Source organism: Emys orbicularis, chromosome 4 (assembly GCF_028017835.1).
Source record: "Emys orbicularis isolate rEmyOrb1 chromosome 4, rEmyOrb1.hap1, whole genome shotgun sequence".
Lineage (NCBI taxonomy): Eukaryota > Metazoa > Chordata > Testudines > Emydidae > Emys > Emys orbicularis.
This window is the reverse complement of record NC_088686.1, coordinates 83,657,460-83,672,142: the sequence shown is the minus strand read 5'-3', so window position 1 is coordinate 83,672,142 and position 14,683 is coordinate 83,657,460. Positions and strand designations below refer to the sequence as shown.

Here is a 14,683-nt window from a genome sequence, read left to right as displayed (position 1 = left end):
GCCAACAGAAGCTTTACATTACTGATTAGACCAAAGTAACAAGTTTTGCCCTGGGTGTGCTGGCCAGTGCTGCTTAAGTGGAATATTGGTAAACCCAGTTTCTTGGAGTATTTGAAGAATTATATTAATTGCTTGTCTATATATTAGAGAGCAGCAGATTATAATAAATGTTGCAATCAAAATAGCTTTCCTTACAAAAGCTACACTATCTATTTGTGGTGAGGGACCAGACTGAAAAAATAGAGAGACAGGAAGAAAATGAGGCTGTTGTTTTACCTCCTTTTCAGCTGTCATTATACACAGTCTCACACAGCTAAGCATCATTCTTATATAGTGCCTTCCACATGAAACCTCAAAACATCAGTTACATTCCAGGCACTAATGAATAGCACCCCAATGAACTTAATTAATTTAAACCACATAGGGAGGTATATTTTAGTGCTGTGACTAAAGGAAGTCATATTTCCAGGGGTCATGCGGAGCAGTGAGTCTTCTTACATATGTTGCAATGGTGTGGCCTGTTCTATTCTTGCACTTCACAGCAGCTGGGGGTCAGTGCATAAGGGACATGGGACTAATCCTGACACAAACAAACGCTAACCCAAAGTGGTGTGTGAATTAAAGCTGCCAGAAACCCTAGAGTGCTCTCTCCTGGCATTCCCCACCACTGCTAGCCAAGGTATGACATTGTCCTGTGATGGGTGGGTGAGTGAAGGGGCTTTTTGCTTCCTCTCTCTCTCTCTAGTTCATTAGTGCAGGACCCACAATGTACCAAAAGCAATAGGTTTTATGCCAAATGCTGTGCATGTTTTGTTCTGAAAGGCTATCTGTAGATGACATGGGCGTACTTGGCACTTGTATATAAATAGTAAATAGCTCTGGGGCAACTCTCAAATAAGTGATACAAAAGAAAAAAAATCCTGCTCAAGAAATGTAAACAAGGCCTCCATCCCAACTGGCTGGAGTCACTCCGTTGCTGGTACGTGGAAGGGAAGTTGTTCTGAATGGGCATGCCACACACTTTCCTAGTGAGACAACTCAGTTCAGTGCCTCTTACTCTGCTGATTTTATAGAATGCAGACTTTGCATGTGGACTCACAGAGGCTATGGGAGGAGACTTTTGTATATTGATGCAAACCATTGGAATCTCATTTTGGTGGAATGCATATTTTGGGCAAGCCAATTTTGCTGTAGAACACTGGAAATAGAGCATGCCTCTTGGCTCCTCTGTAATTATGCCTCCGAGCCTACGGTTTATTATTATGCTAGACTCACAGGAGAAGCTTAATGTTGTTATGTTTTGAAGGGATGTTTGTTTTTTACTGTAGTAAACCACTATAATAAATGTGATATTTTTACACTAGCGCTAAAGGTCTTAAGCTGGTGCCTGCATGTCTTGGAGCCCTGTATGCAAAAAATGACAGCATGCCTGTCATCTTCAGAAATGTTTCAAAATGCACCCCACTCCCAAAAGGAAACAATGTACTTCTAGTTGTGCCATCCTTGTCATGGTTTAAAGAGCCAACCCAGGGAGCTGAAATCTTTAGTTGTATGGGTTGCCAATAAAGTATAATGTGACCAGTCTGTGGCAGGATTTGGCTTCTGTGTTTTTTGTATCTTAGAAGTTACGATCTTGACTTACCACATGATCATAGTCACTAGTTTCATTACAATCTCATTCAGGATGCTGAAGAAATCCACCATCACTTTGGCCTGCTCTCCCATCTTCCCCATAGCAACACCAAAAGCAATGAAGAACCCTATCAGGCCTGTTGGAGGAATCACACCACAGAGAACCCATCAGTTAGGAAGCATGTTTTTTGGTCTGAGTCTCTGCAGCTATGTCAGAATAAAGTCACCCTGTTAATTCAACCTTCAAACAACTGCACTGTATTTCACAGCTGAAATGCTTTATCTCTTGTTAATGTGATCTTGCGCTAAACTTCCACAATGGAAACCAAGAAGTATTCTTTATTCTTTATTTTCTACTAGCCTATAAATTCCATGGCATAGAGACTGTTTTTTTTATATATCATAATATAGCACCTAGATGATGACTCAATCAATAAAATAATAATTAATAGTGAATTTACAGTATTTGATTTGATTCAGTTTGAAAGTAGGGGTACTGAGTCTCCATTGCATGGCCCCTTTACACTGCTCTTGTCTGTTCCTTTGGTTGACCTGTCCACCAAAGGAACACTCATAAATAGGCTTCCTTGATGCCATAGAGACCGCAGAGGCCTCACAGCCTGGCAAAGGGGTGTGGCCAGATCCCAAAGAGCTCTGGCTGCCACAATACCTTCTAGGGGCTATGTCCAGCTTTGCCTAAGTTTAGAGCAGCCCTGATGTGGTTCTACCCTGTACAGGAGCCAACCTCAGAATACAGTGAGATGCAAAGGGAACACCCCTTCCCCATCTCTCAACACACACACCCCCCCACACACACTTCTTGTGACTAGCTCATCCAAAAGGAATAACTGTATATCTTAAAATATGGATATACATATTAAGGGACTAATGCTGCTCCAAATGAAATGATTGGGAGTTTTCCCTTTAAATCCAATAGGAGCAGGAGCAGGGCCTATAGTAATATAACGAAGGAAATTGTAACTGTTTTAAATAAATGGAGGAAACTCTTGGGTATTAGAAAACCAAAATGAGAATCAATTGAGTGAATGAGTACGCTAGGGATTATTTGATAATCTATATATGCTATTTAGGATTAGTGTGCTCTGATGCAAGGCTTTGCTACCTGGGAATTTGCAGAGATCAAGAAAAAGTTCTGAAGCTCAGCAACCCTCAAGAGGTTGAACTGTGAGACATGATGAGAGTTCAGCATTTACCTAGTGTGTGTGAGCTCAGCTGGGAATTTCCCTTGTCAAAAAGCTAAGTGAGTCCCATTAGGATACAAAAACAGAGGAAGAAAGTGGTTGCAGATGCCAGAAATGACCAGCTTGGCTAGCCAAAAACTCACTCATTAGTATGGGGGTGTTGTTCTTGAGTAGAAATATAGGATATGTGTCTGTGTGTGCTATAGAGCATGGAGTGATGTGTTACTGATAAACTCTTAAATAGTCACTTCCTGGAATCCCAACTGTGGTCAGAAAATGTTAGTAGGTGTTTTTGTCCACTTAATGCCAAACTAGCAGTCACATTACTCATAGCACTCAAATTTGTTTGTGTTTGCTGGAATTTGCCCAGCTCCTTTAACTCATGCAACTATGAGGCCAATCCCCCTACATTTTCATTTTTCTTATAAACCACCCTGACATATGTCATCATGGGCCAAACTACTGTAGTAATGGCATCATATAAGCTCTACTGTTATTGGACCATTACTATATAATACAGTAGTAGATTTATTTTCTTGCTTTTTTTTTTTTTATTTTATTGCTTCAGCAATGTATTGGCCTTTCAGTCCCTCTTGTTATTAATGACATTGTCAGTGGGATACGATTTCCTCCAAAACCTAGGACCAAATCTAATGTATCTCTCACATTATCCAGATTGTCTCTTTTTATATATATATATATATATATGTATAGTAATAAGTACATACTAGTGACCCCGGTAGCATTCTGCCTTGGAATGATATATAATAAGTGTGGATGTGTGTTCAAACAGCACAAATTTGTGGCTGGGTTGTTATCTGGACTATACACAGGGGAGTAAGCAGGAGCAGGACCATTCCTTAAGCCCTGGCATGGCTAATAGGACCACGTGTCTCGGTGCCCACGAGTATGTAGGTGCAGCATGTCTGCCCCCTCTTTCTCTCCCACTGATGAGGTGAGCAGGCAGGAATGGGTGGGAAATGAGTAGAAACTTAACTCCAACTCCATTTGCTGGCCAGTATAGCTGAGATGGCATGTTGGAGGAGGTTTGTAATTTAGTGCCTTTAAAGGTTACTCTCCCCTGGACAAAGAGGAAGCAGGGAGGGAATTATGACTCAGGGAGGGAATTATGACTCAGAGGCATGTCAATGTCCCCAAGGGATTCTCCTCAACTGGTGCAGTTTACAACCCCCGAGACTCCTTATTTAGGGCTGTCCCTAAAGTTACAACTTAGAACAAAGTGCCCAAGAAAGAGTGCCCAGCAGACTTAAATTCTTTGTCTCCATAGAACAGATAAAGCAGGGGCACCAGCTGTTCAAGCTTCCCCCATGCATAGGATATTTGGGGTATTCACAGAGTCTAACAAATGATCAAGACATTGTTACTATTAATGTCTCAGCCTTTCTATAAGGTTGCCCATTAGTGATAATTGTGGTGGTTGAATCTGTGATGTGGGCACATGGGCACAAGGAACAGTACTGAGACCATCAGATTTGTATCACTCAGGCCAACAAAAAGCCAGCAAGTGGTAGCCACTTTTGGTGATGTACTGCGTAGGCCAAATTTGGACTCCAGAACTGATCAGACCAACCCGGCTACCCACTGACTGTCACTGAAAAGCAAGAGCTGGTATGTTATCAATATAAGTTTCAATAGGAAACAAGTTTCTTTACCTAAGACATTCATTCCATCTTTAAACTCCAGCCCCTTTTTAATGACCAGCTGGGCTTCTGGTGGTGCTTCGGTCATCGTCTCGTTCATCAGAGCAAAGACAGAGTCAGTGACGTTAGGTGCTTCTTCAGTTTGTGGGGGCACCAGCACTTTCTTAGTGACAGTTTGGATCTGAAGGAGTTACAAGATGGGATGAGAATGGAATCACAACTGGATTTAATACATACGAGGGATCAGAGAATAAAATAATACTCCCCTTTCCAAATAACCCCGGGCAGTGCGGTTTTTAGAGGATCAGACCATGCAATCCAATACCTCTAACCCCTCTTCCAAAAATAAGTTAGTTTATAACAGTTCCAAGTGTAATTAAGTCCTGGGATCCTATTCCAAAACAGCAGCATAATGAGGATGGCAAACACCCTCTTCTTAATTGTTAATCCATAACATCTTACATATAGGCCCTTTCATCCAGAAGGATCAAAAAGTGCTTCATGCACTGTATTCTGTACATACCTTTGGAGTGAGTGATAGCAGCAATTCTGCATCAACAACGCTACACAACAAAGACTTTTACCCAGGGAGGGCACCTCCGATCTAAGCTATCATGATAGTTTAGTTCAAAAACATGTTCTGATATTTCTAACACATCTCCTCCCATCATGTGACTCGTTCCTTTCTAGATTGGTTCAAAGTTCCTATCTATGAGAGTTCAAATAAAACTGGTATACATAGAGACCCTCGTGGCACGGACATCTTACCACTGCTACCTGGAAAAGCATCTGCTATTTCTATATGCAGCGATAGTAGGATCTCATTAATGATAGCACTCAGAAAAAACCTTGGTACGTAACAGCTGGATAAGTTACTGTGAAATTAAAGTATTAGGGATACAGAGCCATTTCTGCACCTTATCCTGTTACAATTGTACCTGCAGCTTGTTGGGAGGGCTTATGTGGGATATATTGTGGATGATGCCCAGATTCAAAGCCTTAACATCTTATTTTACTCCTGTTTAAAAATGTGCCTCCTCTAAATCTAGAAAATAAAAATACTCAGCTAGAAAAGAACACTGACAATGTGTGAGAAACTCTTCAGCAACCCTGAAGCCAGCCAACATTTGTTTTTTATCTGATTTCATTTTTATTTTGGGACTTTTATCATCCTATGATTTTTATGTGAGATAGATGTAATGTCAAAGCTGTGTAGAGCTACAGAAATAAAAAGGGGGTGTTGATTCTGAGCACTCACTACTCCCATTGGAGTCAATGAAAGCTGAAGGTCCCCAGCACTTCCCAGGATCAGACCCATAATTACTAGTGATGAGGAGCTGACTTCAAAGTGCAGGTTCTGATAAGCATCTTGAAAGTAAAAAATACTTATCTGGACATTAGTCATCATTCTAGATCAGACATTTAAGTGAAATGGTGTAACACTTTTTAGAAGTACATAAACTCACAAACTAAGCATGGGTGGGTAGAGAAATAATGAGTTTCATTACAGGAAAATGAGGTTTACAAATCAAACTGTTTTTAAATCCAAAAAAATAATTCAAGAGGTTCACAAAAGTCCCAAACTCAGCTAGGTTCAACTCTCCAACCAAGCTGTACTTTGCATGCAGCCTGAGTCCCTTTTCTGTCATCTACCTGGCAGCAAGGGAAACTGTCTCTCTCGCTGGTGGATCATTACAACTCAGTGCCACTGCCATTAACATTACAAAATAATTCTAAAATACCTGGCTGGAGCTCTGCAAAAATACTTCTTGCATCCAAGGCCACCAGGACATGTTGAATGGCCACTAAGCTATTCCTGATAACCAGAGGAAGGGAAAGCAGCCTTTGACACCACCCAAACCAGGTGAGGAGGGGAAAGGACCCCAACCTCCCCGGTAACCAAGAGGGAAAACAGGTAGAGGCCAACTCAAAAAGCCAGTATGTGAAGGGTTACAGCTGAATAGTAAAAGGGGTGTGACTTTATGACAGAAGCTTTGGTGGAGGCTAGTTTGGAATTTGTTCAGATAAAATATGGGAACACTAAAAAGCTCATTTGGCCCCCATCTGAAGCCCATTGAAGTCACTGGGAGTCTGTCCATTGACTTTGGTAGGCTTTGGACTGGGCCCATATGGGGCAATGTTAAAAAAGGGTTAGTGTGATAGCTGAGCCATAGGTGGCAAGATGAACTGTGTACACTAGCCATTAACACTATGCTCACTGAACAGGTCCAAGAAAAGTGTTGGATATTAGCAGCTTAATTTACCCTCACTCTCTTTCCCACTCATTCCCTGTCCCTACCTATGGATATTTGATCCATTTTCTACAGATCAAGGGCTGAATTCTCTTCCTCTCCATGATACAAGTAGGAGCAAAGGGGAAAAAACAGAACCCCACTTATTTTGAGGACACTTCTCAATTTTCAAATAAAACATTGTGGTTTTTAGCCAGCCATGATGTTGCCACATGACCTCTATCCCCATGCTGATTTGGGAATATTCTGAACATACTCTTTTTAAAACTCTGTTTTTATGTGAGATTGTGGGGAAGAAATAAAGCTCTCTGGGTCCTTTTGGCAGCTTAAGTCTGCCGCTCTTTGTGTTCTCACTTTACTCCTCACCCAACCCTCCCACCTGTAGCCACAGCTCCAGTTAACATTCTATTTCAAGTAGTACCATTTAGGAACATCTAATAATGGGTTTGGCAACAAAGCTTGTTTGGGTCAACAAAAATAGGCTGCATGATTGCCAAACAATTTAACTTTAGGAAAAAGCATCTCACTCACAAGAAAGCTGCTGACAGAGGAACTGGGAAGCATATGTTCTTTGTAACCTTTTTTTTTTTATCTCTTACCAACACTGTGTTAATTTAGTGCTGGTGAAACGTGATTAGACGCTGAAGTATTTAACTCCAGAATAGGCAACAGCAGTGTAAATCTCCTCCCCTGTCAGCCACTGCCCCCACAAGATGCCTTACATCTGACCTTGTGGAGCCCTCTATAGGCAGGTCAGCCATTTGGCTCCATTATCCATACAGAACTTGCTGTATGGGACAGTGGGTTTTGTGATGTGGACACCTGATCACTGGGAACTGTTCTGAAACCACCAATACATTTCACAGAGGGCATTTGACATCAGATCAGTCAGTTAGCACGTGGGCTGAATTCAAATTTAACCAGCAGCTGAAAGGTGAAATGTTCAATGACTCATCAACCAGCCAGAACCCAGCATCTTTCTAGAGCTTTAAATATTGTGCATGAAGAATGAGATGATTTAAAAAGATTACTTAATAGTGAACTGACCTTTTTCAAGAACTGAAATCAGTAACAAAGTTACTACATAGTAAAAGAAAATAGTTATAAACTATTTCCCGTCTTAATTTACCTGTATAGTCCTGTATTCACCCCATCAGTAATTTAATGCCACTCACTAGGTGAAAGACAGAACTCTGAACACATATCTTGGAATCTAAAAAGGTCTTCTCATTTAAAAAGAATGTTGTGAGGAATAGGAGTATTTACCTGCTGGAAGCATGCTTGGACTAGATTTTCAGGGAACAGGTTCCGGATGAGATCCAAGAAAGCATCCAAACTGGATACTTCATCATTTTTCTTTCCTTCTCCCAGCTGCTTCTTGAGTTTTGGATTTCCTGGGTGAATGGCTAAAACCAGAATCACCCCTAGCACAGCAGCAATGATAGTAGTGGACATGTAATAGACCATGGCTCTTGTGCCCAATCGGCCACTAGCTTTAGCATCCAAACCTGACAGTCCTGTGTTTAAAGAAATATGCAGTGGGACTAGTTATTACACAGTTCATCAAATTATCACAAACCATCTGGAGACTCTGCCTATAGTTATTTCCATTTTTAGTGACTATCTTGAGATGTTTTTCCTCCCTTAGGAATTCTTCACAATGTAGATGGTGCCCTGAAGAACCTCCAATTTTTCTCCCATCTGAACAACACATGTTTAAAGCTCCTGCTACCTGTGGAGAAGACTGAATTCAACTGAATCCTTAATTGAGGGGTGTTATTGAGAAACACTAATCATGTTCATTAGGGCAACGCAAACCTTGTAGTGATGTCCTTTATTTCCTGGAAGCTGGTCATTTCAACGATGACACACAGCTTTGAGCAATCCATGCTGTCCGGACCTGTGCTGCCATTCATACAAATCCCACTTTAGGATGTGGGTAAGACAGTATATTAGGAAAATGGTGACATTCAAGAGAGTAGCACATGCTTATTTGGACATAAATTGGTTAGCAGCATCAACTACTGAAATCAATGAAGTTACACCAGAAATGGACTTGACCCATGAAATATGAATCAGCTATTATTAATTGCAAAAGATTCACTGCATCACATAATTATTCTTCCCTTCTCACTAAAGATGAACCATGTAGTGTCTTTAGCTAGCATTTTAAAGCATTTATTGCTAATAGAGCTCACCTGTGATTAAACTGGATATAATTAAAGGTAGGATCAACATTTTTAACATCCTCATAAGGATATCTCCTGGGAAGGCTATTAACATGATGATGTCAGGATCAATAGGAGTTGCCAGGCGAAGAAGACCCCCACACAATGCACCCATGATGACACCTGAAAGGAAAATTAAAAAGGAAGGGTGGGGAAAGGAATCATAGAGTCATAGAAGTGTAGTACTGGAAGGGACCTCAACAGGTCATCTAGTCCAGTCCCCTGCACTCAAGGAAGGACTATGTAATAACGAGGCCATTCATGACAGCTGTACGTCTAACTGTTCTTAAAAACCTCCAGTGACAGAGATTCCAGAACCTCCCAAGGCAATTTATTCCAGTGCTTAACTACCCTGACAGGAAGTTTTTCCTAATGTCCAACCTAAACCTCCCTTGCTGCAATTTAAATCCATTGCTTCTTGTCTTATTCTCAGAGGTTAACTAGAACAATTTTTCACCCTCCTTCTTGTAACAATATTTTATGTACTTGAAAATTGTTACCATGTCCCCCCTCAGTCTTCTCTTTTCCAGACTAAACCAATCCAGTTTTTTCAATCTTTCCTCATAGGTCATGTTTTCTAGACTTTTAATCATTTTTGTTGTTCTTCTCTGGACTTTCTTCAATTTGTCCACATCTTTCCTGAAACATGGTGCCCAGAACTGGACACAGTACTCCAGTTGAGGCCTTATCAGCATGGAGTACAGTGGAAACTTGAATCTTTATTCAACACACAAAAGAACAATCTTGAAGGAAAATGGTTTCAGAATGATCCTACTACATTCTGTCCAGTGTTATCTTTCATCTGACAACCCCACAGTAATTTGCAAATATTAATTAAGCCTTACAATGGCCTCAGAGGAAGGTAAGTGTAATTAGTATAATCACTGTGCAGATGGCTGAACTGAGGCACAGAGAGGTGAAGTGAATTACTCAAGACTATGCTGACAGTCAAAGCCAAATACAATCAGTAGAAGAGCCAGAAATAGAACCCATCAGTCCTGAGTACCACTCCTCTGCTTTCACCACTAGAACAGCGCCATTTCTAAACCCCAATGGTATTAGTCTTACCAAGCATATATTTTGCTTTGAGCTCTCTTCCTACAGAAGAATTGGCAAACAATATCACAACTCAGGGATAGATCTGATGGGAAAACTAGAAAAATTTAGTGATGAATATACATTCAACATTTTGTTACCAATATATTTAATACTAACATTGAGTTCTCTGAATGGATTGCTATTAGTATCCAGTTCACAAACACACAACAGAGCAGAAAAGACCTAATAGATTACCCGCTGTCAGGATTGTTCACTACAGCGGAGTACAATACAGTACACCTTTTCATCTATTCCAATCTAAAATTGCTAAGGCAATGGGGCTGCCACTATTCCCCTTAAGAGACTTCCGTAATCCTGTACATGTCACTGTTAGATAACATTTTTCAATATACAGCCTAAACCTTTGATTGCTGAATTTCATCCCATTGTGCTTAGTCTCACTATTTTAGATCATCCTAAACAATTCCTTTGATTAGTTATTACTATTATTTATTTGTATTGCAATATTATCTTGGAGCCCTAGTCAGGGACCAGCACCCCATTTTTTCTAGGTGCTATGTAAACACAGAACAAACAGACAGTCCCTGCCCCAAATAGCTTACAATCTAAGCACAGCATTTACATCTTTAAAATACTTGAATTTCCCTTTGCACTGTTACTGCGTGTTTTCATCTCAGCTGTCTCTGTCTTTCTGATCTCAGGCCCCGTGTACAATCTCCATTGTAATAAGATACCACAAGACAATCTGAATTGTGCTTTGAAAGTATTGTTGGAATAACTTATGGTTCTATGGTGATATCAGGTTGGTTCAATGAAAAATAAACGTATTTTATCATTGTGATCCTCTTGGGAAGTGAATCAGGCATCTTTGAGGGACTGGTCCAAGCTCAAACTTCTTGTCCAATTTCAGCTATGGGAAGGTTAAAAGTTGTACTACTTTTGAACTAAAGCTGCAGTTGGTCATTTAAGCTATGGCAAAATGGACTGGGTCTGTGAATTCACTGCATTTGAAAAAAAGGAGTGGACATGGGGCCAGTGAACCACAAAAAGATGTCAAATTGATCCATATTTGGAGGGTGCTAAAACCAGAAAGCACTATTTCAAACTAGGTCACTGAACCCAATGTCTGTGGCAAGGGAGACATAGGAGATAAAGCTTGAGTCTCAGACAGGCTGAGTGGAGGAAAGTGTAAAGGATCAGGTAAAGGGTTTGTTTTTATATTTTCAAAGAGATTGAAAAAAGAAAAAATCTCAATTTTCTTTAGTGGTGATGAAAGACATCACTTAAGTCCTATTACATCCACAAAACACTTGCAGAATGGACATCAGCTCTGCAGGATTCCTCCCTGCTATTCCATCCATGTGCCTTTCCCCTGAACTAACAGAACCATGCTTACTGGGGGAAAGGGTAAGTTCAGTCTCCGTTGCCCATTCATTCCTTGGCTGCCCAGCTGAGATTGCCTACAAGTTTGCCATTGCTGAACACAGGCACAGTCTGGGGTGTAAGATGGACAAACACAAAGAAACATAGGATGTATACAAGCAGAGTATATCTTACCAAATACAGTAAGAGACAGGAGCAGGTTTTTTCTGAGTGATTGGCAGAACCGCAGGCATACATTCTTGGGCCTTGGCTCCACAGGGCTCAGGTGGCTTTCATGCATTCGCACTTCTACCTGCTTAGGCATATTGTTGGCACTAGAAGAAAAATGAGTACCAGGTAAGCAGCTATAGTACCAGGTGCCAGAAGGGGGAGAAAACAGTTGAACTTTAAAAGTACCACTGTCACATGTGTCTGGCGACTCTGATTCTCATAGCAAGATTGGGAACGTCCCAGCCTTTGTAGAGTTTGAGTCCCAAAAGGCACAACCAGTTCAGTTGAGGTGGTAGTCTGGTATTGTCAAGGAAGTTCCATACAAACATGGCCAAATGCACAACAGCTAAAGTGCTGTGGCATCCTCAGTGGGGAAGGGGGGAAAGGCCTAAGCTCTGTCTATGGTGCCCTGTGATGTGCAGTGCCCAAGCAGCAGGGCTCTCAGTGTGCAGGGCGGATCCAGGTGAATGACCACAAAGAGAAACATGCTGAGCAGTGATCCTCACAGTGGAGACAGCTGCAGCACATGATCTCTCTTGGAGGATGTGAGGCCCTATTTAACTGTCTGGGAGGAAGTTGCACACTAGTTATGTTGCGTTTGTGCTCAAAGAATAAGTAGCAACATCCTGCCCAGCTTCCAAATGGCTATGCTAGAGGGCATTCGTGCAAGACAAGACAGAATGTAGCCCTAAAAATATTCAAATTAAAAGCTAGGTCTACATAGGATATGCTTACACCATATGCAAAAGTTGGTACAGTGCCGGAGCTACTGACAGTGAGGCAGATTCCCCTTTCTGCTCTGGCCATTTTGCACTGTCTGAGTGATGCTAAGTGCCTGGATCCTTGTGGAGACTTTCTGTGGTAGGTAAAGCTAGCACAGCCAGCACAGGAAATGTGTCAGGGAGGCAGGTGGAATGCCAAAGTGGGGGATCATGGTGGAGCAGAGCATTGCCATACCTATGCTCCACTGGTGTAAAGTCCCTTCCACCACTCTAACTAATGCCAGGTCAGGCGGCGCCAAATCAGAGAGCTGCAACTGGCTCCCTCAGGCCCCCAACTCTTCTGTGCTGGGCACAGCTCAGGCACAGGAAAGAACTGAGCCAAAAATGCCTTTTATTTATCCAACATTTTAAAAAGTCAATTCTTTGTTCATTATAGCCCTCATTCTGCCACTCATGCTCACAGTGAGTGGTACCTTACACACTGAGAGGCCCATTGAAATCAATAGGCCTACTCATGTAGTACAGGTACTCCTACTCAATATAAGGAGGGCAGATCATCATAATGGGTCAAGTTCTGCCCTCAGTTAGATTTGTGCATCTTCCACTGATTTCCATAGAAGTTCCATACACTGGCGTGAGAGCAGAATTTGTATAGGCATTAAGTCCGAGGTCACTCTGGAAGGCCAAATATCATTTACAAGGTAGAAATGGAGCCCCAGAAATGATATAAACAAATAACTCAGCCAGTTAGTCATCAGTCCATGTCAATGCAAATGCCATGATTCATAGAGAGAACAGATGTTTGGTTCCCAAGTAACCACAGAAAGATTACAAAAGTTGAACACTGCACTTGACTCATGATTTTATCATGTGCTACACAATCTATATTTTGTACTGAGATGTGGTGTACTGTATGCAGCACACTGAAAACACTGGAGCAATATTTTCTCTGTCTGACCTGTGGATAAAAATCTCGTGGCTAACAGCAATGTTAAAAATTTAAGTGTTTAGATCAGGGGTGGGCAAACTTTTTGGCCTGAGGGCCACATCGGGTTTCAGAAATTGTATGGAGGGCCGGTTAGGGGAGGCTGTGCCTCCCCAAACAGCCAGGCGTGGCCCAGCGCCCCACCCCCCGCGCTTCTTGCCCCCTGACAGCCCCCCCAGGACTCCTGCCCCATCCAACCCCCCCCGTTCCCTGACAGCCTCTCCCCCGGGACCCCAGCCCCATCCACCCCCCCGCTCCCTGTCCCCTGACCGCCCCCGGAACCCCCGCCCCGACTGCCTCCCACCACCCCATCCAACCCCTCCTCTCATTCCTGACTGCCCCCCCAGGACCCCTGCCCCATCCAACCACCCCTTCTCCCTGTCCCCTGACCAGCCCCCGGGACCCCTGCCCCCATTCAACCCCCCTGTTCCCTGCCCTCTGACCGCCCCAACCCCTATCCACACCCCCACCCCCGACCACCACCCTGAACTCCCCTGCCCTCTAGCCCCCACCCCCCCTGCTCCCTGCCCCTTTACCGCGCTGCCTGGAGCACCGGTGGCTGGCGGCACTACAGCTGCGCTGCCCAGAGCACCAGGACAGGTGCCTAGCTGGAGCCATCCACGCCACCGCGCAGCACAGAGCACCAGGTCAGGCCGCGGCTCTGCAGCTGCGCTGTCCCAGGAGTTCACAACCCCGCCACCCAGAGCATTGCGCTGGTGGCGGGGCGAACTGAGGCTGGGGGGGTGGGGGGGGGACAGCAGGGGAAGGGCTGGGGGCGAGCCTCCTGGGGCAGGAACTCAGGGACCAGGCAGGAGGGTCCCGCGGGCCAAATGTGGCCTGCAGGCCGTAGTTTGCCCATCTCTGGTTTAGATCATTATCCTTTGTGACCCTATTTTATTACATGCCAATTGTCATCTAGCACCACCACTTTCAACAATATTTACAGCTAACAAATTTTAGCAACAGTGATTGTTCTGCCTTATAAAAGATTTATTGGTTAGAATTTCCAGAGTCAATGCATGCTGCAGTCACACTTTTCACTCTCTAAGACCTAAAATATGTAAAGCTTGTCTTCTGAATGCATTGCAAAGGCCTCAAGTGAAGCATAGGACACTAAAGTGGGACTTGATCCTGCTAGTTACTGAGAACTCCTCTGAGGTGCTGAGTGCCCTCAAGTTTGCAATGATGTGGGGGATCTTTTCTTTTTGATCTTGCCTAAAGTTTCCTGTCAACCTATCTTCAAGGTTTCACAAGAATATATGGTGAGAGAACACTAGGTGTGGGGTAGATATTTGTCTAAAGTGAGTGACATATTCCATTTGGAGGTGCAGTGGAAACTAGAGATGACC

At 42.9% G+C, this 14,683-nt stretch overlaps 1 protein-coding gene across 1 annotated transcript in view; it reads right to left on the bottom strand.

Annotated features, from left to right (window-relative positions):
* SLC1A2 (solute carrier family 1 member 2) overlaps positions 1–11,727 on the bottom strand; it is a 35,229-nt gene extending 23,502 nt beyond the window's left edge. Inside the window, exons 1-5 of the mRNA XM_065402485.1 lie at positions 11,592–11,727; positions 8,946–9,098; positions 8,014–8,264; positions 4,508–4,676; positions 1,643–1,769 (exon numbers count right to left, since the gene is read on the bottom strand). Of these exons, the coding sequence (XP_065258557.1) occupies positions 1,643–1,769; positions 4,508–4,676; positions 8,014–8,264; positions 8,946–9,098; positions 11,592–11,721 (830 nt within the window). The 5' untranslated portion in view covers positions 11,722–11,727. The remainder of the gene's footprint in view (positions 1–1,642; positions 1,770–4,507; positions 4,677–8,013; positions 8,265–8,945; positions 9,099–11,591) is intronic.
* Between the last annotated feature and the right edge of the window lie 2,956 nt (positions 11,728–14,683).